We start from the raw sequence: 26081 nt of genomic DNA on the forward strand, positions 1-26081 counted from the left end.
GAGAGCTGCCCTTGCTAAGTTGCCAGGGGGCGGAAGCCCCTTGGCCATGGAGGCTAGGCGCCATCACCTCCCCCTCCTCCTCCTCCCACATGTGGCTGACTACCATGCAAAGACCCCCTGGTCCCAAGTGGGACCAATTCCGTGGGGCAGTTTGCCCTCCAGAGCTTCCTGGGGGTGGGGAGACCGCACCCTTGCTGCGTTCTGGCCTCCTGCTCTCTCCTGCTCCCCTCTCAGAGGGAACCTGATGCAAAATGGTTATGTAAAACTAATACTGATGGGAAATGGTATTTGAAGGAAATCTTGATAAAGGCATTATGTCAAAATAATACTTATTGGTCATTTATAACACCAAAGTGCTTTTTTTTTTGGTACTTTTTATAAAGATCTTATTTATTTATTTGACAGACAGAGATCACAAGTAGGCAGAGAGGCAGGCAGAGAGAGAGAGAGGAGGAGGCAGGCTCCCTGCTGAGCAGAGAGCCCAATGTGGGGCTCGATCCCAGGACCCTGGGACCAGGACTCGAGCCGAAGGCAGAGGCTTTAACCCACTGAGCCACCCAGGTGCCCATTTTTTTGGTGGTTTTTAAAAGCCCACCTCACCAGGATAGCACATTCCTCAAAATCCTGGGTCAAGTAAATATTTTCAGTTGAAATTGTAAGTATTAGCAATTTAAAGGCAGATAAACTTTGTTCTTATTTCTTCTTCTTCCCAAATACTTGTTCTTTTTCAGACTCTAAAGTCCGGGGCGCCTGGGTGGCTCAGTTGGTGGTGTCTGCCTTTGGCTCAGGTCATGATCCCAGCATCCATGCCCTGATCTTGCTCAGAGGAGGGCCTGCTCCTCCCTCTCCCCCATTTATGCTCTCTCTCTGAGAAAATCTTAAAAACCAAAACCCAAACCCACTGCAGTGGTCTCCGTGAGGGCAGAGCTGACCGGGCTCCCCGCACGGCAGGTGGAGGCAGGGGCCCTCATTCGTCTAGCTGATGATCGTGGCTCTCCTGGGGCTTTTTGTTCAGTGAAATCCAGACCTACAGGCACGCACATACATGCGATGTTTATGTTAATTCGAACTTTACTATACAAATGAAACACTGGAAATGATGATGATGACGGGCGAGGCGATCATACAAACACACGACTGACCCGTGAGTCCTGGAGAGAAGTGGGGGAGGCAGCAGGGTGCCCCTCTCCCCACCCATGGGGCAGTACTCACAACAGTCCTTAAAAAAAGGCGGGAAAGCATCATCTGCTGCAACAGGGGCGGTAAAGGGAAGTTCTCTGAATCCACACGGGCATGCTTCCCAGTATTGCTAAGGGTTACAGGACTCGTCACCTGTTTCCCTGGGCTTTAAAGGCAAACCTGTCCTGTGACAGGAACAGATGTCCGCTCAAAACCATTTCTGAAAAAAAGCTGGTTGGGAGACGAAAGAGAAAAAAGGGCGGAGGCCCCCTGAACCCGTAGGGGTGGGAACCGCGGCCGCCAGGAATTAGAAATCATTCCTTTGGAGGAAAGGCAATGAGTAGGCCCCAAGGTCAATTCTGGGGGGAGAAAACACCTCCATTTCCTTTTATTGGAGACACACACAAAGCCTGTTTCCTGAAGCTCTTCCCAGCCACTGCACAAGCTGGGGAGGCTGAGGGTACTGATCTCTAATTCTGCTTCAGGGTCTACTCTGCCTGTCTCGCACCAGCCAAGGGTGCTTGCTGGTACAGCCCCCGCCCCGGTCCCCGAGGACAGGGGAGAGGACACCCGTGGAAGGGTCAGGGGTCATGGGCCACGGTAGGCGGGGAGGCAAATAAATGGAATGGGTGGGCTCACAGGAGGTGGAGGGGCCGGCCGGCGAGAATTTTTCAATTCCTAGCTGCAGGGGTGCTGACGGGAGGGTATTCAGAAGGACACCCCACCAAAGTCCACGAGGAGTGAGGCTTTCGTCTTTGACTCAGGAAGGGGAGGGGCTCTCAGTGTTGCCATGCTGCGCTTGGTCTGGCACGTCCTCCTCCTTCTGCTCCAAATCAAAGTTCTGTGGACAAGGCTGCAGGTGAGGCCTGGCCCTATGTCTTCCCCGGGGGGGTCTGACTCTTCCCGGGGCGCATGCATGATGAGCGTGCATTGCCCGAAGGGCCGGCAGGAGCCGCTCTACTGAATTTCGTTCTGCAACCCTCTGCAGAGAAGCTTGATCCCGTCTAACACTTCCCCCTGACCTACCTCAAGCTCCTGCAAAACCTCGTCCATGAAGTCCTGGGAGTTGTGTTTGTAAGACACAGCTAATCGAATCGCGTCATTGAAGAGCTGGGGGTAGGTGGCAGCGGCGGGAAGGAAGACATGGCAGTGGGTCCCAATGCCCTGTCCCCGTCATACGTCCACACAACACTCCACCCCTAAAGTCAGCAAGTTCACCCCTCGATTCACTTCCCGATCAATGTACTTTTTCTGCCGAGCCCAGGCCTGTCATCTTCCCTGCTGTCAGAACCAACCATGACCCATTCCTATCACCACTCCCTCTGGATCGCCCACTCACGGCCCTGCGGCAGCGCCTGTCCTCTCCACATCCCTTCTCTTCGCAGCTTCCCCGGTCCCTTAAGTACTTGGCCTTCCCTAACCTCTGCAGCCCACCGTTACCTTCACGACATTGGTACCATCAGCAGCGGAGACAAAGTACAGGGGAAGAGAGAACTTCCTGGCAAAATTGAAGCTCTTTTGGGTCATCTTTACGTCTGCTGTAAAGAGAAGGTAGGACATTGGCCTGTCCGTTAGGGGAAAGGGAGAGGTTGCCAGAGGCCATGCCAGAAAGTGGGACAGGGAGGGGCAATCAGGGGACATGTCCTAGAAAAAGTTCATTTAACAGGGATCTACGTCTTGGAAAAGGACAGACTGGCTCAGTTGGGGTCTTTACTGGATAGAGACTGATGGACAGCAAACAAGGGCTGTATTGGGGGAAGGACAGATCACTGAAGGTTCACCGCCCCAGGAATGGAGGAGGAAATGTGTGGTGGTGGGTCCCCCATGGAGCATGGACACCCAGATGCAGGGATGGCCCCACCATCAATTTTATTGGCCACCACGATGCATGGGATCTCTGGCCTGAACTCCCGAAGCTCTGTGTACCAAGTGCTCAGGTTCTTGTAGGTTACTTTCCTCTGCACGTCGAACACCTGCAGTGAACAGAGGACGAAAAAGAGCTGAGGGCCATCAGTGTCTGCACACCACCACACCTGACACACACAAGCCGCTGAGTGGCCCTGGGCCCGCCTTTCCCAGGGAAGCCCCCAGAACCTCCCAATCGAAAAGGTGCCTTTAAAACGTTCACTCCTTTTTTGTCATCTTGCCGTCGGTGTATCTAATATAACTAGGATGTATCGTTGTACTAATCAATATAGTCTGTTGCAAACCCTAAATCTTTTTTTTTTTTTTTCTTAGTCTATTACTGGTATTACTTAAACTTTGTCTTGAGATTCCTTATGCAGGGCACCTGGGTGGCTCAGTTGGTTGGGTGTCCGACTCTTGGTTTTGGTTCAGGTTATGGTCTTTGGCTCGTGAGAATGAGCCCCACGTTGGGCTCCATGCTTTACGGGGGGTCCGCTTGAGATTCGCTTCCTCTTCCTCTGCCCTTCCTCTCTCCACTGCCTGCACATGCTCTTTCTAAACCAACTAAATGAATCTTTTAAAAAAATTCCTTTGTAATAACTTTAAATCCCTCCAAGATTTTCCGTAGTTACCATCAGTGTACTTTTAAAAGATTATTATTTTTATTTATTTACTTTTTTTTTTAAATAAGGATTTTATTTTTTTGAGAGTGAGTGAGACAGTGCAAGCAGGGGGAAGGGGAGAGGGAAAGAGAAATTCAGGCAGACTTCTTGCTGAGGACAAGTCTGACACGGGGCTTGATCCCATGACCCTGAGATCATGACTTAAGCTGAAATCAACGGTCAGATAACTGAGCCACCCAGGCACCCACTATCGATGTACTTTTAATTTTGAAACTTTTGTTTAATCTCTTGTTCATTTTGTATCTTAAACCTTTTAAAAGTAATTTTTATCTATTCTTGTTATTTGGAGGTGGTTGACATCTTCGTTACTTTGGAAGTCGGGGAGAGGCGCTCAGATGGTGCTGATTCCGCAAGCAGCAGCCGCGTGCCCACGGGCTGGTCCCTGTTCTTGCAGATCACGTGCCTGATGCCGTGGAGGGTGGCCCGGGCCTTCCGGATGGTGGTCCGCACGTGGGAGGTGGCAGGTTTTCACTGGCCGGATTTGCGCATCAGGACCACCTTTCCACCTCTGCCTGCGGCCGCTGGCTCACACCCACAGCCTGGAGGCGAATCGGATGCTTGAAGGGAAGGAGCTGCTCAGCCTCAAGGCTCCGGGTCTGCGTGTTGCGGTGGACTGGGATGCTGGAGCCGTTCTGCGACCACCCACTGCAGGGGCGTGGGGTGCACAGCACAGTGGTCCCTCTCACTGCATTGGCGGGAGTCGGAACGACTATCTTTTATTATTGTATAGCTTGTAATTTTATTAGCATTTTACAGTGGATAGTTTTTACCTATTTTAAAATAGCAACATGCACAAGCACGGGCAGACTCGCTTTAAGGCCAGGGGAGGCCAGGGTTCCTGACGTGCTTGGAACGACTGCTGCAGGGATGGGGCCCTCAAACCCCTGGCCAGAGCTCCTGCTTTCAGGCCCACACGGTCCCAGCACAGCCGTGGATCCAGAACAGCCCGGGGACTTGCTGGAATGGCTGCTCTCCCTTCATGGGAGGAAATGCGCCTCACCCAGCACAGGGGCTGCTCTGCATGGCAGGGGGCTTGGGGCAGCAGCTGTCGCAGCTGAGTCAGCAGGAGGTCCGCCTGGGAGGCCCTTCCACGGTATACCCAGGCCCCATATCAACAAATGACCACATTGTCTTGAATCCCTAATAAAGACTTCTTATAAATCACACTTGTAATGAGTTTTCCGGAATCTGCTTCACACCAGCCTGCCTCCCACGATCACCATCAGTCACCTTTCGTCCAGGTCTGACCTTGTTTTGAGAGCTGAGGAACAGTTGATGGGGCCCAGGAGCAGCCCGGTCCAGTCTCTGAGTGGAGCTCCCGCTGGGACTATCGGATCTCACGTGGTCACCGCAAGGCGAGCATTTTCTACCTGCCAGGCCCCATGCAGCAGACAGCTGCACTGAAAGGCATGAAGGAATGCTGGCCGGACAGACAGCCCCAGGTGTCAGAAGAGGGTCCAAATGCAGCCGATGGAGAGGTGTCCAAGGCGGGGGGCGGGGGGGGTGTATTTCCTCCCAGAGAGAGAGTGGAGGTAAGCTCAGAGCTCCAAACACCAGTGCAGAAGCGGGAGACAAGGCTGGGCTCCCCCCTCCTGCTTCTCCAGGGTCAGAAGCGTTGACCGTGTGAGCCTCCAGGTGGGACTGCTGGCCTGCACTGCCCCCACGTGCTGTACCCAGTCACCTTCTCGTTCTGTCCTCTTACAGGTACTAATATCACAATTTGGAAAATGTCAAGAGATTTTGTGTTAAGGGATGAGGGAGCTGGAGAATGGAGCCAGGGCCCTGTGCAGGGGCCCTACGCACACAGGCTGGCACAGCTCTCCTGCGCTTCTTTAGCTCTCCCTCAGGTCCTCGAATGGCAGTTTTTACCCTGCGGCTATGGGGGGCCCCCAAAGACTGGGTTTTAGACAGCAGAGAGGAGAGGGGCTCATTTGGGAGTAGGACCAGGTGATGGGGCCGAGGGGACCTTGGAAGCCTGGTGGAACAGTCCTTCCCCACCAGGGAAGGACCTTCCTTGCCTCTTAGATGCCAAGCCCGATGCAGAGGCCCTGGAGGTGCTCCACCCCTGGATGGAGGTCCCTCATCCAGCCTCACTTGAAGAGAAGCTCACCCGGGCATGTTCTCACTCTGGAACCTCCCCAGGCTGCCCTCATCCCCTCTCTCCCAGTACCCAGCCTTAGTGAGGCGGGCTCAGCACTGCTGGGTCACCCTGCAAGCTTCACAGAGCCTTTGTCCACTGCCCGACAGGTCTCATACCATGATGCAGGCGTGGGCCTTGTGGTAGTAGGAGGCGTGCATACTCTGGAACCGCTCCTGGCCTGCCGTGTCCCAAAAGTCTGCAACAGGAACACAACTCTGTCTGGTGCGGCTGGAGGGCAGAGAGACCCGGACATGCTGGGCATCTCTGTGCAGATCTGTGTGTGCAGGGACACAACACGTGGGAGGAACAAAGGCCGCAGAGCTCGCACGTGTGCGTCATCAGGAGACAATGCACCTGCGGGTGTCACGGAAGGTCTGTGTACGTGTGTGTGCAAGGCAGTGAGTAAGAGGGAAACACATGGCCAGGCCAGGACGAAGGAGCATGCAGACAGGAAGTCCTGAAAGGGAGAAGGCAGGTTTCCCTGTTCTCCCACCCCAAGATGCAGAGCCCTTCAAGGTCGAACTACGCTGACTTCCCATGTGTGCTGGCCACCGATGGTAGACACAGCCAGGCAGGATGCGTGGCCTAGCCAAGCAGGAGGCGGTGACGTCACAGAAAGTCAAAACCTTTTGTGGAAGGTAATACTCAGACCACAACTGTTATTTCTTTCCACTGGTTGATTAGAATACCAGGTCAGAGAGTTGGACCGAGGCCTTGTGCACCTCCTCCCCTGTTCCCTGGGCTCCAGGATCCCAGGCTCCTCCCTACCTCCCCTGCTCTCTGCTGGGGGCCTCACTTCCTTCCTGCCTCTCTCCCATGGACTTCTCTCCCCTCCCCTCTCCTCTCCCTCGAGAGTCCATGGCCCGGCCTGGTGCTGCTTACCCACAAGGACTGTCTTGCCATCCACTGTGGCTGTGTGCTTGTACAGGGTCAGGGCGTACGTGGACAGCTGCTGTGGCTGACTGCATTCAGGTTAAGGAACAGAGATGAACAAAAGGCAGGCAAGGAAGGTGCTTGGGGTGGGGGCACTGGAAGATGAAACTGGCCCTCTCCTTTTCTTTCTGGAGTTCTTCATATTTTAAACTGAACGAATGTTGCAGACAGAGGATCAGCTTCAGACATCACGGGCACAAACTCCCTGGGAAGGCTGAGGGGGCAGGAGGGGGAAGGGTCACTGGGACAAGGGCTCCGGAAACCTTGAAGGATACAATCCATCCATGAGAAACCTCTCCATGAGTCTGTAAGGACAGTGTGCAAGGTGGTCAGGTACATGCTCCAAGCCCCCTCCTCCGTGCCCCAAGGCCTCACCCCATCCAGGCTGACAACGTAGCTGACAACGTGGCCCACCTACTCTCTTCCTGGCTCCCCTTAAGGCCCTGGCCCCCTTTAGCTATAACACCCATCCAGCACCCACAGCTGCTTTGCCTGAGGGCAGGGACTCCACCTTCCAGGGCAGACACAGACAGACAGGACGCACACTTGTAATGACCAACAAAAACTCACCACTACTAGGAGCTGAAGAAACAGAGACCTGTCTTTGGAGCTTTGCCATGTACCTACACTGGAGACCATAAACTCAATAAATCTAAAAGTGAGTTTCTTTAACCCACTAACCCTGTCCCTGCCCTGAAGTGTCCAGTTAGTGGCATCACCCCATTCTCCAAGCCTGGAACATGGAATCAGAATGAACGCCCCTCACAAAATGTCCAAGTGTCAACCAAAAATCATTTACTGTTTACAATCAGGAAGAACTTAAAATGAATGAAAAAAGACAATCAATAGAAGTTTTTTTTTTTTTTTTTTTTTAAAGATTTTATTTATTCATTTGAGAGAGAGAGAGAGAGAGAGAGAAAGCATGACAGGGAGAGGTCAAAGGGAGAAGCAGACTCCCTGTGGAGCTTGGAGCCTGATATGGGACTCAATCCCAGGACTCTGGGATCATGACCTGAGCCAAAGGCAGTCGTTTCACCGAGCCCCCTAGGTGTCCTCAATAGAAGTTTTAAAAGCATCTGTCATAAGCAAACAAGTACGGGGCACCTGGGTGGCACAGTTGGTTAAGTGGCCGACTCTTGGTTTTGGCTCGGGTTGTGATCTCGGGTCGTGACATCAAGCCCCGCACTGGGCTCTGTGCTCAGTGCAAATCTGCTTGGAGTTTCTCTCTTGCTCTCTCTGCGCCCCCCTCCCCCACTGTGAGCACACATGCTCTCTAATAAATAAATAAATCTTAAAAAAAAATGAACAACTACAATGTGCTTGAAATAAACGAAGATACAAAAAGTTTAAATAATGGGCCAATTCATAAAAGCACAAATAAGCAAAACTAACCTAATAATAAACAGATCATTTGAATAGTCCTAGAACTATAAATCTCTAAGCCCAGATGGTTTTAGGGTAGATTTCTACCAAACACTGTAAGAATTAATATCAATTTTGTACAACCTCTACAAGAGAAGAGGAGGCGATTTGTTTTATGAAGTCAGTTTATCCCGATATCAAAAGATAGTACAGAAAAACAACTCTATAGACCAATATCTATATCAAATGAATATAGACACACAGCATTAACAAAATATTAGCAAATAGAACTTGGGAATGCATAACAAGAAGATGTACACCATGACCAAATATGATTTATTTCAGGGGTGCAAGGCTAGGTCAGTACTTGAAAGTTAATCAATGTCTTCTCCCGCAGTAACTGGCTTAAGAAGAAAAGTCACAGGGTCATGTCAATCGATGGGGAAAATACATCTGAAAAATATAATGCCTGTTCATGATAAAACATACAAAGAAAGAAAGAGGAACAGAGGGGAACTAGTACACTGAAAAGTGTAAAATACTGGTGAAAAATATTAAAGAAGATCTGAATAAATGGGGAGACATACCATGTTAATAGACTGGAAAACTCAATATAAACATGATGTCGATTCTCCCAAAAGTGATATACAGGTTTAATGCAATGTCCACTAAAATTCCAGCAAGAGGTTATACAGGTATTGTCAAGATTATGAAAAATTTATGTAGACAGGCACCACAGCTTTAAAAAAGCTAAAACAAACTTGAAAAAGAATCAAGTGGGAAGAATCATTCTCACCAATCTTAAGACTTATTATGGCTCCCTTAGTCAAGACTGTGTGGTGCTGGTGGAGGGACAGACACATAGATGAATGGAACAAAAGAAAGAATCCAGAAATAGCCTCACAGAAGTAGAGCCAACTGATTTTTAGCAAAGGTGCAAAAGCAATTCAATGGAGGAACAATAACCTCTTCAACAAGTGATGCCAACTGAGTATCTATAAGGAAAAAACAAACCTTTACCCTAAACCCTCATACCTTAAACAAAAGGTAGTTCAAAACTGATCACAGACTTAAGTATAAAATGTAAAAATGTAAAACTTTTAGAAGAAAACCTAGGAAAAAGATCCTTTGAAGTCAGGGCTTGGTGAAGATCAAAGTCCATGACTTTGGTAACACCAAAAGCATGACCCATAAAACAAACAAGTGGCAAACAGACTTCATGAGAAGTGAAACCTTCTGCTTTATGAGAAAGCCTGTAATAAGACAGCGGGAAGACAAGCCCTAGATAAAAAGGACATGTCTGCGAATAGCAGATTCAACAAAGACCGGTTTCTGGGAAAATAAAGAATTACCAAAACTCTATAGCTAAAAAAAAGAAAAAAAAAAAAAACCAATAAGAAAATACGCAGAAGACATGAAGAGACGTTTAACCACAGAGGAAAGTACACATGACTAATAAGCCCAGAAGAAGGTGTTCTATTCCATGCCACCAAGCACCAGGGAAATAGAAACCAAGACCACGCCTGTCACAGTGGCTAGGATAAAAAATAGCAACAACACCAAACTTTGGCAAAGGTGCAGGAAAATCACATCTTTCATATACTGCTACTGGGAAACAGACATTCTAGAAAACAAATCAGTTTCTTTTTTTCTTTTTTAAAAGATTTTATTTCTTTATTTGACAGAGAGAGACAGGAAGGAGAGAGGGAAGACAAGCAGAGGGAGTGGGAAAGGGAGAAGCAGGCCTTCCGTAGAGCAAGGAGCCTGATGCAGGGGTTGATCCCAGGACCCTGGGATCATGACCTGAGCCGAAGGCAGATGCTTAACGACTGAGCCATCCAGGTGCCCCTGGATTGAGTTTCTTAACAAATGAAACATATACTCACTGTATGGTCAACCCACAAAATTAAAACTCATGTCCATGCAAAAACCCACACACATGTTCACAGCAGTTTCATGTGTAATAGCCAAGACCCAGAATCAACTGAAATGCTACTTAACAGGTGGCTGGAACAGTCTAGAAGACCATACTGTGGCCATCTACACTATGGAATGTTACTCAGCAACAAAAAGGAACAAAGTATTGATAGTGCAACAACCTGGATGGGTCTTAAGGGCACTGCTCTGTGGAGTGGAGAAGGTCACAGGTTGCATAATTGTACTTATACAATGTTGCCAGAGGAACAGGATTATAGAGATGGAGAAAAGATTGGTGGTTACAGGGGTTAGTGATGGTGGGAAGTGAGGTGGGGTGGGTGTGACTAAAATGGGTAGCATGACTGAAGTTTGGTATCTTGATTCCAATGACGGTCACAGAAATCTGCACATGTGATAGAATGACACAGAATTATGCATGTACTGAACCAATGGTAATGTTCTGATTTTGATGCTGTTCTATAGCTACCCAAGATATGATCACTGGGGCAGCTGGGGGAAGGGTGCACAAGCTCTCTCTAGACTCTGTCTTTGCAACATCTGTCAATCTATATTATTTCAAAATGAAAAGTTAAGGAAAAAAAAAAAAGCAAACAAAACCCACAGAGACAGGGAGAAGATACATGCAATGCCAACAAGTGACAAGAATATAAAGAAAATATAAATGGCTGTTCCGAGAACATACAAACCACCTGTGTACTAAGAATATGAACAGATGAACAGGTAACAGATCTACGAAAAGATGCTCAATGTTTAAATTTAGTGATTTGACCATTTTTAATACAGACTGGCAAAATTCAGAAAGTCACAGGATACAGAATGTTGGGGATTTTGTAGAGTGACAGCACATTACACTGTGCTGGCAGCAGTGTAAATGTAACAGAACTGTTTTGAGAGCCATTTGGGTATCCTAAAGTGTACACTAACCCTAAAACTATGCCATTTCCCCACAGGCCAAAGTGTACCCAAGATGGTAGGTGTGAAAATATTCACCTCAGTATTGGGTTTAATATCATAAAAATGATAACATCGAACAGACAAATACTTTTAGCACAAACTAGTTAAAACAAATTTACTGAGTGCTTACCACTGGCCAGACACTATGCGGGTGCCAAGACACCAAGCAAACCAGATGGAGATCCCTGAGTTCACGGAGCGTACACTGGAGCAGATGAAGACAGACAACAAGGAAGCCCTCAAAACAGATTCAGCCACATGTGTAGTCCCTGCATTTAGAACAAAGGCATCACTGTGATTTGGTGGGGTTGAGAACTATTTCATCAATGAGTGGTGTCCAAGCAGCTGAATATCTGTCTGGGAAAAAACAAATCTTTAGGCTGTTTAATGCAATGGTGGAGCAGGAAGTACAGGGGGTCAGCCCCCAACTGATCTATCCAGTAAACTGGAAGAATGGATCAGAATCAACCAATTCTGAACTCTGGAACCTGCCTGGACACACAGCATGCAGGAGGGCACTACGTAAAAGAAGAGTGCTGAGCCCAGCTACGGAGCAACACAGGCCAAACAGCGGCCCTCAGCCACTCCTCCGGCCCGCCGCACTGACCTCATGATCTGTGCTCCCAGGGTCAGGCTAGCGTTGCCCTCAAAAAGTCTGGTGGCATGTTTTGCACAGTTAGGTCTTGGCTCTCTCAGGCTGCAGGGTTCCCTGGCTGGCATCTGCTGGAGATTTCAAGGGCCAGGAATACCTTTGCTTTTCTTTCCTTTTTTGGAGCCAGAAACATAAGGGAATCTTGTCAGGTCACTGTGGTCAGACCACAGATGACAGAACATCACCATAGATATCACAGATAACATCACAGATAACATCAGTGACCACACACAACAAAGAATGTACACTTTGCAAAAATAGTTTGGAAAAGTTATAAACAGATAAACCTCGTCCCAAACAAGCAGAAATCAGCAATCCCTGAGAAGTGGGAGGACCTGATTTCTAAAGTTACCATACTAAAATACTCAGAATGCCTAATTCTCTTCAAAAAAATGCCAAAGCAAACAAAGAAATGAGAATATATGGGCTATTCTCACAAAAAAAGAATTGGACAGAAATAATCCCAGAAGAAACACAGACACCGGAATTATCTTAAATGTACTCAAAGAACTAAAGGAATTCAGGGATGAAGAATTAAAGTAAATCAGGAAATGATATATGAACAAAATGAGAATACTAATAAAGAGGTAGAAATTATGAAAAGGAACCCAACAACACTTCTGGAGCTGCTGGAAAGCACATTAATTATAATGAAGAAACCAAACCAAACCAAACCCTCACTAGAGGGTTTTCAACAACATACTTGAGCAGAAGAAAGAATCAGCAAACTTGAAATAAGGCAATTGAAACAACCTAGTCGGAGAAGCAAGAGAAAAAAAAAAAAAGAATGAAAAGGAACAGGGCCTAAGGAAGGTGTGGGACAACATAAAGCTTACTAGTATATACATCATAAAGAAGAGAGAGATTTGAAAAAATAATGCCTACTAATTTCCCAAACTTGGGGTATCTGGATGGCTCAGTCAATTGAGCATCCAGTTCTTGATTTCAGCTCAGGTCATGATCTCAGGGTTCTGAGACGGAGCCCTGCATCAGGCTCGGTGCTCAGTGCGGAGTCGGCTGTCCCTCTCCTCCCCGCTCTGCCCATTTCCCTGCCCCCCCCCCCCGCCCCCGCCGCCACATGCACACAGGCTCTCTCTCTCTCAAATAAATAAATCTTAAAAAAAAACCCAACAAAACCAACTTCCCAAACTTGAAGTCTGCACACATCATGACTTGAGTACACACACCTAGCAAACAATAAACTCCAAGCAGGATAAAGCCAGAGACCCACACTGAGACACATCACAGGCAAACTGCCGAAACCTAAAGATACAATCCTCAGTGAGACAAACAGCCACCCCTAAAGTCAGAAGGCAGTGGGATGACATATTTAAAAAGCTGTCAGCCAGGATTTCTACATCCAGCAAATGATCCTTCAAGAATGAAGTTAAGACATTCCCGGATAAACATAGTTGACAAAACTCATTACCAGTGGACCTGCCCTATAAGAAATGCTAAAGTGAGTCTCTTTTAGGTTAAAATGAAAGGATATTAGGTGGTAATTTGAAGCTGAATGAAAAAACAAAGATCTTCAGTAAAGGTAGCTACATAGGTACAAATGAAAGCCAGTACTCTTGAACTTTTGGTTTGCGATTCTCCTTTCTCCTGCATGACTTAAAAAGCAAACACACAAAGCAGTAATTACAAATCTATGTTCCACGCACTTAATGTATAAAGACGCAGTCTGTGCCAGACAAGATGGAGGTGTGGGGCAGAGCTCTCTGGGCGCGACTGCGTTGTTCCAACAACCCCGTGTTATGCAAACAGGCTGTTGTAAGTCTAAGACTGTAGCTGTCATCTCTAAGATAACCACTAGGAAACAATTAAAGAATTACATAAAACATGAAGAAGAGAACGAAAATAGTGCACTTCAAAAAATCAGAAAACAAATAGGCAGCAGTGAAGTAATGACGAAAACCAGAAAAGCAAATAGCTAAATGGCAGAAATAAGCTCTCCTTTACTGATAATTCTTGTTATTTCCAGTGTCAGTGGATAAAACTCTCCCATTACAAGTGAGAGACGGGCAAAATACATCCCAGCACTTGATCCATGCACGAGCTGCTGGGACGGTCTCCCTGCAGACACAACGCCACAAAAACCCTGAAAATAAGAGAGCGAGAGAATCCGTGCCAACAGTGTCCAAAAGGAGCTGGAGCAGCTCTGCTCAGTCCGACAAAATAAACTTTCAGTCACAACTTAGGAGGGAAAGGATGATAGTACACAGTGGTAAAAGTTTCAATCTAGCAAGAATACATAAAAGCTACAAACATATATGCACCTGAAACAGAGTCCCCGAAGAAAGGAAGTAAACACCGACCCTGCTAAGATTTCCAACCCCACCGTCAGTAACGGGCAGAACCAGAGACAGACCAACAGGGAAGCCAAGGATGTGCACAACACTACAGCCAGTGGGCCCTACGCTAAGTACAGAGAACACTGCACCCGACAGCAGCAGAGGACACGCTCTACTCAAGTGAACACAGGTGAGACCATAAAGCAAGTCTTAATAAAATTAAAAAAGACTGAGATCATACCAAGTATCTTTTCCAATAAAATGGAGTGACACCAGAAATACATAACAGAAGGAAAACCAGAGCATTCGCAACTGTATGTTAATTAAACAACACGATAGTAAACAAGCAATGGGTTGCAGACGAAATTACAAGGACAATTGGAAGATGCCTTGAGATGGATGAAAATGAAAACACAACAAACCAGAACTTAAGGATGAAACCAAAGATGTGCCAAAAGCAAATATTATAGCTATGAGAAAATACCTTAAACATGAAGAAATACCTCAAATCAACAACTGATATGTACATCTTAAGGTACTCGACAGAAAAGAGTGAACTAAACACGAGCTTGCTGGAGGGAGGCAGTAATGAAGACTCTAGTGGAGATAAACAAAATGAGGAGAGAAAGGCAAGGGAGAACATCGGTGAGATAAAAAATGAGCTCTCGGAAAAGATCAACAAATCAACAAGCCTTGGGCAGGCCGAGGGCAGAGAGAGAAGACACAAATGATCAAAATCAGAACTGAGACTGGGGACACTCACGTCCATTCTGCAGAAACAAAGCACACTGTAAGAGGGTACCATGAACAAGGGTGTGCCGACAGACTGGACGATCTAGAGGAAGCGCATACATCTCCGTGAATACACAAGCCACCAAGCGGGTTGTAGATGTAGAAGGAAGTATGAACAGACCAACACCCAATAAGGAGCGACGAATAACCTCCCATAAAGAAAAGCCCAGGACTGGGTTGCTTCCCTGGAGGGTTCTACCAAGCATTTAATGAACTAACGCCAATACTTCTCAAACTTGCCCAAAAAATTGAAGTGGAGGGAACATTTCCTAATTCTTTCCATGAAGCCAACATTACCCCGATTCCAAAGGCAGACAATGCCCTACAAGAAAACTGTATCTCCAAATATAGATGTCAAAATCCTCAACACAATAATAGCAAACCAAATTCATATTAAGAGGCCTATACACCATGACCAAGGGAGACTTCTCTTGGAATTTAAGGGTGGTTCAATTTAAGAAAACTAATCAAGTGTATTATATTAATAGACCTAAAGGAAAACCCTACATATTTATCTCAATAAATGCACGAAAAGCATTTGACAAAACCCATACCATCCCATGACAAAAACACTCGATGAACTAGCAACAGAAGGTAATTTCCTCAAAAGGATAAAGGCCATATATGAAAAGACACAATCAACCTCATACTCAGTTGTGAAAATGACAGCCGGCCCTCAGGTGCCTGACAAGCAGGACAATCCGGCTCACACCGAGTCTGGATGTTCCGATAAGAACCTGAGCCTAGGATGCCCACCCCAAGCTTCCACGTCGCTTTTCCCTGGCACGTTTTAAAATAACCACTTAGGGGGCGTGCCTGGTTGGCTCAGTCAGTAGAGCATGTGACTCTCACTCTCAGGGTCATGAGTCCAAGCCCTAGGCTGGGCATGGAGCCTACTTAAAGAAATAAGTAAATTAAAAAAATAAAATAAATAACCACTTAGATTTGAGCATGCAAACAGTGTGACCCGGAATGGAGGACGGCTCTTCCCTCGACTTATTTCACTCCCACTTCTGGGACTTGTATGTGACAGATCCTGGGACTTGACTTCCATTGTGTGGGTATATGGAGAGTGCCCTCAGTCAAAACAACCCCAGGGCTTTCACTTCCCCAAAGTGGGTGCTCAGATGCTGAGGGGACTACCTGCTGACCTTATGTCCCTCATACATCAGGGACCTGTGTACTCTTAACTCAGTGCGTCAGGTACAAGAAGCCTTCAACGTAAGCACCTGGGCAAGAAAAGCAAACAGCAGGCATCCAAATTGGAAAGATGGAAGTAAAACTATTTCTCTTCAAAGATAACATAATTTTAGACACAGAAAATGAGAGAATCCACAAAACAGTACCAGAGGTAATAAATTCAGCAAAGTTGCAAGATATCCACACACAAAACTGAACTGCACATCTATGCACTGGCAATGAACAACATGAAAAGGGAATCTAACCAGGACGACGTAACACTTGTACAGTAAAACTAAAACACTGAACAGGGCTTAAATAAGTGGGAAGACGCTGTTCATGGGTTTGAAGGCTCAAAGTTATTGCGAGGCAGATAACTCGACCCAAAGCAATGCACAGATTCCATGCAATCCCTATCTGAATCCCAATGACATTTTTGCAGAAATAAAAGAACACATCTCAAAATTCGTATGGAACTTCAAGGGATCCTAAGTACCCAAAATTATTTTGTGAAAGAATAACAAACTTGAGGAACTCACATTTCCCTGAGGTCAAGACTTCATTCAAAGCTATAATCATCAAAACAGTATGGTATTGGCATAGATATGGCCATACAGACCACAGCTCAGAAAGAAACCCTCACATATGTGGTCACATAATTTCTGACAAGGGTGCCGAAGACCATTCAATGGGAAGAAATGATGCTGGGAAAACTGGATATTCCCCTGCTGACGAATGAAGGTGGGCCCCTTCCCTCATACCAATATACAAAAGTTAACACGAAATGGATCAAAGACCTAAACTTAAGAGCTGAAACTATAAAACGTTTAGAAGAAAATATAGGATCAAATCTTCATGATTCTCCCATAAGAACAGATACATAGACCAATGGAACAGAATAGAGAGCCCAGAAATAAGCCTACACGTATACGGCCAAATATTTGACTATGGAACCAAGAACACACAATGGAAAAAGGATGGTCTCTTCAATAAACGGTGCTAAGAAAACTAGAAATCCACATATAAAAGAATGAAATCGGATCTCTGTCTTATACCATTCACCAAAAATTAACTCAAAATGAGTTGAGCACTGGGTGTGGTGCAAAAATGATGAATACTGTTATGCTGAAAATAATAAAAAATAAATTAAAAAAATGAGTTAAAGACTTTTCCCTTTTCTTTTCCTTTTTTAAAGATTTTATTTATTTCTTTGACAGAGAGAGACACGGCGAGAGAGGGAGCACAGACAGGGGGCGTGGGAGAGAGAGAAGCAGGCCTTCAGCTGAGCCGGGAGCCTGATGTGGGATTTAACCCAGGACCGTGGGATCACGACCTGAGCCAAAGGCAGACGCTCAATGACTGAGCTACCCAGACGCCCCAAGACTTTTTTCAAACTGTGAAATGATAACCAAGATAATCCTAGTTAACATCCATCAGCACACATAGCTACAGAATTTCTTCTTGTGATGAGAGCTTCCAGATTGCAGTACAGTGTTACCAACTATAGTCACCAGGTCATACATCACATCCCTACGACTTATTTATTTTAAACTGGAAGCTTGTGCCTTGTGACCTCCTTCCCCAACCCCTACCCACCACCTCTGGCAGCCCCCAATCTGTTGTATCTATAAGCTTGCATCTTTTTTTTTTGTTTTTTTTAATAAGATTCCACATATATGTGAGGTCATACAGTATTCGCCTTTCTCTGACTTATTTCACTAGAACAACGCCCTCAAGACCCAGCCATGTTGTTGCAAGATTTGCTTCTTTCTAAAGGGCTGAGTACTATTCCATGGCACAGAGGAATAGGAGGTGTTGGTCAAAGGGTACACTTGTAGTTATAAGACAGGCAAGTTCTGGTGATTCTGTGCCCAGTGTGGTGACCACAATGAACAATACTGCATCAAGTACGTGCAAGCTGCTAAGAGAGTAACTCTTCAGGGCTTTTATCACACACTGAAACAAGATAACTCTGTGAGGCAATGGATGTGCCAGCAAACCTCACTGTGGTGATCACTCTGTAATACACATGTATGTGAAATCATCATGTCGTACCTTGCCGCAATCTTAGATATTATATCTCAAACATTATCTTTAACTAATTTTTTAACAGTTCAATTTATTAAAATTAAGTGTTTCTGTTCATCAAAATACACCAGTAAGAGTAAAAAGCTGCAGACTGGAACAAGGTTCAGAATGTCTCAAGAGATTCCCACAAGTCAATAATAGAAAGACAAACAGTCCAACAAAGATGAGCACCTGTCTTTAAAGAGACATTTCACAAAGGAGGATTTCCAATGACCAACGAGCACCAGTAAGTGAGAAGGTGCTCTTCAGAATTAGTCGTCATCTTAGAAAGTCTTAAATATAATCTCTATGAAAAATCAGCCTTGATAAATGTGCTGTCAGAATGTCTCCTGACTACTTTTTTCCCTGCTTGATCTATTGATGATTGAGAGGAACACCTATTCTGAACTTGGTCAGTCATCCAAAAAAGGCAATTATCTGGAGCTAACTATTCTGTTTTTGAACAAAGACTTCTATTTATTCATTTTCTTCATCAGGTCAAACTAGTGGCAAATGTGAAGATAAAACTAAGACCCACTGAAGACCTACCACGCGTCAAACCTTGGGCTAGTCCCTTAGAAAGCACTGCAAGGAGCGCCTTGTTACACTTCTCCCCCCACAAATGGAGGCGAGAAGCTTCAGTGGTTGAGTCAGGGGCAAACCATGTCTGCAGCTAACCTCTCTTAAAGAGTGGATAAGGAAAAGCCACATTTGTTATTAGACGGAGGGAGCATCTGGCTCCAAAGAAATCCTAAAGAAAGGTAAAGCCCAAGGGGCGCCTAGGGGGGTTCAGTCGGTTTTGCATCTGCCTTCAGCTCAGGTCATGGTCCCAGGACCCTGGGATCCAGTCCTGCATGGGGCTCTCTGCTCAGCAGGGAGCCTGCTTCTCCCTCTGCCTCTCCCCTGCTTGTGCTTTCTTTCTCTCAAATAAATAAATAAATAAATAATCTTAAAGAAAAAAACACATACGCACAAAAGAAAGGCAAGGCCCAAAATAGCCTAAGCACCCCTGTCCCCAAGGGGAAGATGACTCCTTGAGCTGCAGAAGGAGAAGCTACAGTGGGAGCATGGGTTCCTCTCAAGACTGGTCAGCAATGCCCTGAGGGTACAGAAAACATGAAGAAAATGTTTGGAGGACTGGCAGGGTCTCCAAGTGATATGGTGGTAAGTGCACACACAGAGATGGGCCCTTCCTGATCACCCAGAGTACGGTCTGACCCTGGTAGTACTCATAACTTGTAGAGTTAACTCCCCTTAAAGTGGACCCAGGCTAGACAATCAGATTATGAGCTGGCCAGGTCCGAGCTTGTTAGGGGAGAACATCTTGCAGTAGTAGCCGACTCAGGAAGGAGGTATGTGCAGGCGTGAAGGCAGTGAGAGAGCTAGGTCATCAAGTCCACAGAGGCTGAGGGGCCAGAAACACAGATGCAAAGAAGTGGAATCAAGAGGCATGAACGTGCTGTGTGAGAAAGGAGAGCCCCTCAGAGAAGCTGGGTGCATCTGCCCTGCAGGCCCGATTGTCTTCCAGACGCTGTGGCTGTAGAGGCCAATGTTGCGTCCTCTTGGAAGTCCTGCTGACCTCCTGGACTCCTATTTTTTGTTGTCCTAAGCGAGGCTTGTAAGAAACCAGCATTGAACCTGGAGCTGGGCAGTGCTAAGGAAGCAGGCAGGCCACCTTCGGCCTCACACTGAGTTCTGCTCTCCGAAGCCCTCGCCCGCTCATCATCTTCCTGCCATTTCTGCTCCCTGTTTGCTGGGAAACACTACACTTGGCTGGCACATAGAGGGTGTTCCTTACTGTGCAATCTCCCCAAACTACAGCACTCACCCTCATTTTCATTGTACACACACATTGCTGAGGATGGTCAAAGCGACAGTGGAACCCTACTATGTGGACACGGGGTGGGGCGGAGAGTGTGTGAACCCACGACAACGGCCTCAGACCCCGCAAAGCCCCTGGAGCCGACAGTGAAGCTTGGAGACAAGGCACATGTGGAGCCCCAGGAGGCAGGACTCGAGACGTCTGGTCTACCCTCCCGAGGTGAAGGCGGAAAGGGACACGGAGGCTCTGCCAGCACTGCAGAGCCCCCTTCAACCCTCCAGCTGTGGAGTCCCACACTGTGCACACTGCAGAGCCCCCTTCAACCCTCCAGCTGTGGAGTCCCACACTGTGCACAGGGGCAGTGGGGTCAGTGAAGAGTCAGCCAATCTCCAGGCTGACACAGTCAGTCCTCATTTCCTGCCATTCTGCTTCATCTTGGGGAGCTCCTCCAAGAAGGCATCTGCACCACCTCTAATCAATCTGTTCTCGGTCTTCATTCCCACTTGCAGACTCTCTGCCCACACAGAACATACAGGGTCCCTCAGCTCTCACTGCCTCACCCTGCACTGCTACAGTAGTCTCCTGGGTGACCCGTCCCATATCCGCTGCCAAGACTCCTGGAGAGAGCTCTATTTACTCAGTCCTTATGACTTGCCCCCCCTTCCCCAACACACACAGCTGCTATGATCCCCCTTGTTCCCCGCCACACACCTAGGTTCCAGCCAAGACTACTCCCTTATCAATCCTGTAGAAGTCATGCTCCTCTGTGCCAGCCCGGCCTGCTGTGGGCCTGGTCCTTCTTCCCTCATCTCCCAACATACTTGGACTTGCCCACAGCGCTGTCCCCTAGGCAGATGATCTTCACGTTGTCGTCAGCATCATATTTGTCTTGGTTGAGCTCACAGGGTTTGGCCTTGTCGCTGGCCATTGGCTCCTGGCTGTCCAGCCCCGGGGAGGTGTGTGGGTGTGGGGACTTGTCGTTGTCTGGGAAGATCAAGAGGAGACTACTGTTAAAGAGATGAGAAGTTTCCTCAACCAAATCTACATGTTCTTCTTCCTGGACGGGAGAGAGAAGCTGATGAGATAAAGGGCCAAGGACACACATCCACCCTTCTCTATTCACTACCAACCTGGGTGCCACCTGCTCAACTGTGGAGGTGGACTCTTGTCCCCCTCCAAATCCTCTTTGGGTGGTTTACTCTGTGTCATGTCTGTACTGCAGCTCTCTGGTCAGGGCCACACCTCCCAGTCCCACCTGGAAAGACTACTTCACAAGTTGCACATGGGCAACCTTTCTCACCGGTAAAACTGGATCACCACCCCCCCAAAATCCCCCAAATCCAATCACTGTGAGATAGAGACAGTGCTCTGTAGGCTGAAGCTCTTATCACTGAATGACAGACTACACAGCCAAAAACATCTAATGTGTGTTCCTGATCACCTACCTCAAGCCTCCATCTCCCCTTCATTTTTCACCCTGCTGCAATCAGCAGCTGCCTCTTTCTCTCTCACTGGGGGCGTTCTCCAGCCCGTCTTTTCTAGGGTTACTTCAGTCTCTGCTAGTTTCAAGTATCTCCTAACTATGGATGGCGCCAGACCTGTACCTCCACTGAGACTGCTTCCCTTGGCAGCAGACTCAGGCAGCTGCCCACCAGACTTGGACTAGTACGTTCTGCCACACAGGGACAAATGACATGTAAAAAACCAAATCCTTAGTTCTTGCCCACCCAAACATCAGTCCTTACGTTCCTCGTCTGTCCAAGACATCACCCAATGTCAACACCTCGGTGCGACATCACCTCTAGCTCTGCTCTTCTGTCCTCACTGCCAAAGACAACTTTTCACACTGTACTAAGAGTGTGCAATACACAGATCCTGAGCCAGTGAGGCACACAGAAATGATGCCTTCAGGCTCCCACTGAGCAGGCACCATTCGCAGACCTTGTGCTGGGTTCGGAGGAAAGGACACGACCCTAACCCTAAACCTAACCCTAACCCTACTGCAGCAAGAGCTAGGCCCGTGGGTGCACCCCATCGGGGTGGGAAATGCCAGCAGGACCCTGGCTGTACCACCGCTCAGGCAGGGACTAAGCCCGGTTTACCCTGGTGCCCTCACCTGGGAAATGACACGCTTGGTGAGCATAGCGAGGGGCTGTCCCTTCCACGACCCCCCCAGAGCAGAGTGACCTGTTCCAAAGCCAAACCCAGACCTGTAACTCCGGGCTCCACGATCTTCAACGGCTGTCTCTGCCCTCGTCACCCCCACCCCCGCCCCCCGCCACCGCTGCGGGAACCCCCTGACCCGTCCTTCTCCCGCCCAGGGCCCAAGGACGGCGGATCCCGAGGCTGGGCCGCCGCCTGCGGGAAACGAGGTACGACCCCGGACTCCCCCGGTGGCCAGCCGTTCCCCAGTGGGCGCCCTTCTCCCGACCCCGCCCCACCACCCCAGCCCCGCTCCGCCCGGATCGCGCCCCGGACCCCACCCGCCAGCCGGGGTTCCCTCTGCACCGCTCGCCGCTTCCGCCTCGCTCCGCGTCCTCGCAGCTGCTACGCAACCGCGCGAGGACCCGGAGCAGGGCTGCCCGGCCCGAGGCCTGAAGGACCCCTCCGCGGCGCGGGCTGGCTAGCGCGGTGCCGGGACGGAGCGCGGCAGGGGCGCGCGCATGCGCCGGCCGGTCCGGCTGGCGGGCAGCGCGTGGCGGGCCTCCCCCCAAGCTGCCGCGCGAGGGGGGCGCGCGCCCATGCGGCGGGGTCGTATGTTCCTTGTTGGCGTGGAACTTTGTGGCAAACAAAGTGGTGTGTGGCTTTTTTGTTTCTTTACCAAAATATTAGAAATCCTGTACTGGCCTCAATTATCAGTGGCTTTACGAAGCAGACCAAAAAGTAAACCCGAGGGGCGCCCGGGGGGCTCGGTCGGTGAAGCGTCTGCCTTCGGCTCAGGTCCCGGTCCCGGGGTCCAGGGATCGAGCCCCGCATCCGGCTCCCTGCTCCGCGGGGAGTCTGCTCCTCCCTCTCCCGCTCCCCCTCTCGCTGTCTCTCGGTCCGATGAATAAACAAAACCTTAAAAAAAGAGTAAACATGAAAAGTGTAAAAACAAACTTGCATTTGGTTTGTTTGAACCACTTGCTGCTGCTGATGTCCTCATCAAGGACGTGCAAGTCCCGGGTGGCCTTATTTTGTCGTCACGGTCCATTTGGTAAATAGCCGAGGACGTGGTAACTCTTGCAATGGGCCGCTGGCTGGTCACTGTTCTGCGGCTGAAAATCTCTGCAGAAACGACAGCAGCACATTTTGATTCGTCCAAATGTTTCCAAGGTGGGAAATAGGTCTGGAGTCAGTGCAGAGAAGATGAAGACATACAGAAAACACAGAGGAAACGACTGAAGGGAGTCAGTTACTTCTCATGTAAATGAGCGGATGTCTCCAGTTCAAGGCAGAGCTTGGCAGAATGGTTTGAGACAAGATCCCGCTGCATCCTGTCTACAGGAGCTGGAGACCCAGTGACACAGAGAGGGCTACAGGGAGAGGGTGGAAAAGCTCCTCCATCCAGACAGTAACCAGCAGAGACGTGGTGTGGCCGTCCCCGTATCAGACAAGAGGGACCAGAAGTCCAGGTGGTTGGAAGAGGTGGCAGAGGGTGAGGAACTGCCTGGTCCATATTCAAGAAGGGAGACCCGGGGCGTTCCGGAAGCTGGTCCAAAGGGGGTCTGACTCCTGTAAATCTGAAGGGGCTGCTTGAGAGAGATTTTCAGGGGCTATCTCTCTCTCCCCAGGAGGTATGCCGATGGTTCAAACTGGTCCCAATTCCACAGACCTGTGGGTTTCCAGAGGCTGGTCTCTGCAGGCTGAGGGCTGGGTGCTATGTGTGCCCAAGCTGGCCAGATCCAGGCAGCCAGGGAGCTGAAATAGGACAGCTCTAGACGGAGGCCCGGTCCTAGGAGCTGGCTACTTGGAGCACCTCATATCTGCCTAATTCCAAAACATACTCTCTTCAAATGCATCCACTTCCCCCAAAGGCAGAGCTGGAGGAAGCTGCGGGGCCTTGCCAGTATGGGGCTCCACAGACTCTCTGGGTACCCTCCAGTAAGACAGCCGGCAGTGCTGATTGCTGTGCAAGCCCAGCATGCGGGCGGTCCAAACGTGGAAATCTGCCACTACGGAACAATTTTCAGGGGTGTGCTCCCTCCTTTCAAGAGGTCATACACTTTGTTGGGGGAGGTCAGAACTCCACTGGCTTGTCGGGCCTGGACACACAAGGCTGGCTGCCGAGTGCATGCCGCACAAGCCTGTCCCACACAGGATGATTCAGCCAGGGACCTGTGCGGTGAAAAGTTCAGGAGAAGCCTGGCATCAGGAGCAGCCTGTAGGGTATGTGGGGTCCCCCCATTTCCAATGCAAGCCAACACAAATGCACCTACTTCCTTTGAAGGCTGAGTTGGAGAAGAGTGAGCATCCTTGCCAGGGTGCAGCTGGATTAAATGTTAGGTAATTGTTAGGTATCATCCCATAGGAGAAGCCTGAGAGGGATGACAAGCTGAGGAATGGAATCAGGCAGCCGTTCCAGAGCTGACTGTCACCAGATTAAAAGTGCTGCTGAAGAAATAGTGGTGGGGTTTTGAGCTCAACAGCCAGATGATGGAGCAGGTGAGTGCAGCCTGCTGGTCTTCCACAGGCCTGAAGGGCCCCAGCTGACACAGGCTGAGGAAGTATGTGCCGCCTCTGCATAAAATATGGAGGTCCAGATTGGCAGGAATGTGGAACAGGGCAAGAACCTTGAAAAGCAGGATGCCTGGGTGGCTCAGTGTGTCAAAGCCTCTGCCTTCCACTCAGCTCATGATCCCGGGGTCCTGGGATCGAGTCCCGCATTGGGCTCTCTGCTCAGCGGGGAGCCTGCTTCCTCCTCTCTCTCTGCCTGCCTCTCTGCCTGCTTTGATCTCTGTCTGTCAAATAAATAAATAAAATCTTAAAAAAAAAAAAAACCACGAACCTTGAAAAGCTGGGTCTTGGGAGTGGACATTTGGGCCTAAAGACATGCCCTTGTGTACAAAAATGTGCTTATCTCTCTAAAGGTAAAGATGAAGGAGATTGGACTGATTTCCAGGACACCTCTCCATGGACTGTAGGAATATTCCTAACAAGGACACCTGGGAAGTATAATTACAGGGAAGCCCTAGACCCAAGGCAAACATTCTGAATGGGGACTGAGTTCTACTGGGTTAAAGATGTGAAAAATAGTTTGGGTAGAGACCTGCCCCAGGTCAGAAGGTGATGCTCGGGTTTAGAAAAAGAACCTTCATAGCAAAGGATGAATAAGATAGGGGTTAAGACTCGGGGTTGAGGGTTATAATTTTAGGATAGGGTTAGGTTAGGGCCTATGGGCACGGCAGGCGATACAGGCAGGCCTGAGGCGAGCATCCAAAGCGGCTGACATGAGGAGGTGGCTCAGGGGAAGTGTCAGGCTCCGGGTTTCTGTCAATGGTGATGTTGAAAGTGGGGGTGGCCTCAGGGGGGCCATGCAGGTTTCTCCCGCTCTGAGGGTTTTGCATAGCTCCAAATGGAACAGTTTCCTTCTGGGGGGAAGGCAGAGTCCTGGAGTGTGGCTGGAGGGCTTGGGGGCCAGTTCTCTGGGGACGGAAGCCTGAAAACTCAACCTAGGGTTAGGGTTGGGGCCTAGGGGCATGGCAGGCTTGATCTTCCGGCACTGAGGTGGGATCCCTGGGGTGCTGACTTGAGGGCAGGGGTCAGACAGCATGTCTGGCTCCAGGTTTGTGGCCAGGGGGCCACCAAAGGTGGGGGCTGGCTTCTGCAGGTTAAGGTTAGGGACTGGGGCATGGCAAGCCCGATCTGCTGGCATTGAGGCGGGCTCCCCAGGGGGCTGAATAGAGGGCGTGGGTGGCCGGCGTTCTGAGGTGATTCAGGCTGCACACCCACCTGGCATTTAGAGCACTTTGTTGCAGGATTCAGACTGCGAGCACGCAGGACCATGGGCCAGGTGATAGTTTTGGGCAGCATTCTCATTAGAATTGCCCGAGTTCTCAGGAGATTTCGAATGAGATCTCCCAAGCTTTGGAGTAAGTTTTCATCTCATATTTGGGTGAAAATCTCATGAGTCCTGCCTGATCTCCCAAAAGATTTGGACCGAGATCATACCTCCTGTGGTGGGAACCGACAGTCAACCCCT

General features: G+C 48.8%; 1 protein-coding gene across 20 annotated transcripts; it reads right to left on the minus strand.

The window, feature by feature from the left end:
* Positions 1-1053: 1053 nt before the first annotated feature.
* LOC309858027 (rab-like protein 2A) lies at positions 1054-22509 on the minus strand. Of its 20 annotated transcripts, none has more exons than XM_082750708.1 (10): positions 22384-22446; positions 20722-20884; positions 11225-11363; positions 7116-7145; positions 6790-6869; positions 6024-6103; positions 3041-3152; positions 2620-2717; positions 2206-2289; positions 1533-2020 (listed from the first exon to the last, which is right to left on the minus strand). In XM_082750708.1, the coding sequence occupies exons 4-10, from the start codon at positions 7139-7141 to the stop codon at positions 1940-1942; spliced, it is 561 nt and encodes a 186-aa protein (XP_082606834.1). In that variant the 5' UTR covers positions 7142-7145; positions 11225-11363; positions 20722-20884; positions 22384-22446; the 3' UTR covers positions 1533-1939. The 20 variants fall into 20 exon arrangements, with proteins under 20 accessions (XP_082606849.1, XP_082606845.1, XP_082606843.1 ...); XM_082750707.1 differs by having other exon boundaries at positions 20722-20957; positions 22384-22418; XM_082750723.1 differs by lacking the exon at positions 11225-11363 and having other exon boundaries at positions 1054-2020; positions 2620-2714; positions 22384-22509.
* Positions 22510-26081: the final 3572 nt, after the last annotated feature.

Source organism: Mustela nivalis (assembly GCF_964662115.1).
Source record: "Mustela nivalis genome assembly, contig: HAP1_SCAFFOLD_1759, whole genome shotgun sequence".
Lineage (NCBI taxonomy): Eukaryota > Metazoa > Chordata > Mammalia > Carnivora > Mustelidae > Mustela > Mustela nivalis.

Bases quoted from the DNA above. Each gene is read 5' to 3' on its own strand.
- LOC309858027 (XM_082750705.1), bottom strand. From the start codon at position 22,043: ATGCTCACCAAGCGTGTCATTTCCCAG. The intron at 6,870-7,115 runs GTATCCTTCAAG...ACCTGAATGCAG, and splicing joins AGGTTTCTCATGGATGGATT to TCAGCCACAGCAGCTGTCCA. The intron at 2,021-2,205 runs GTAGGTCAGGGG...CCTTGTCCACAG, and splicing joins AGGTTTTGCAGGAGCTTGAG to AACTTTGATTTGGAGCAGAA.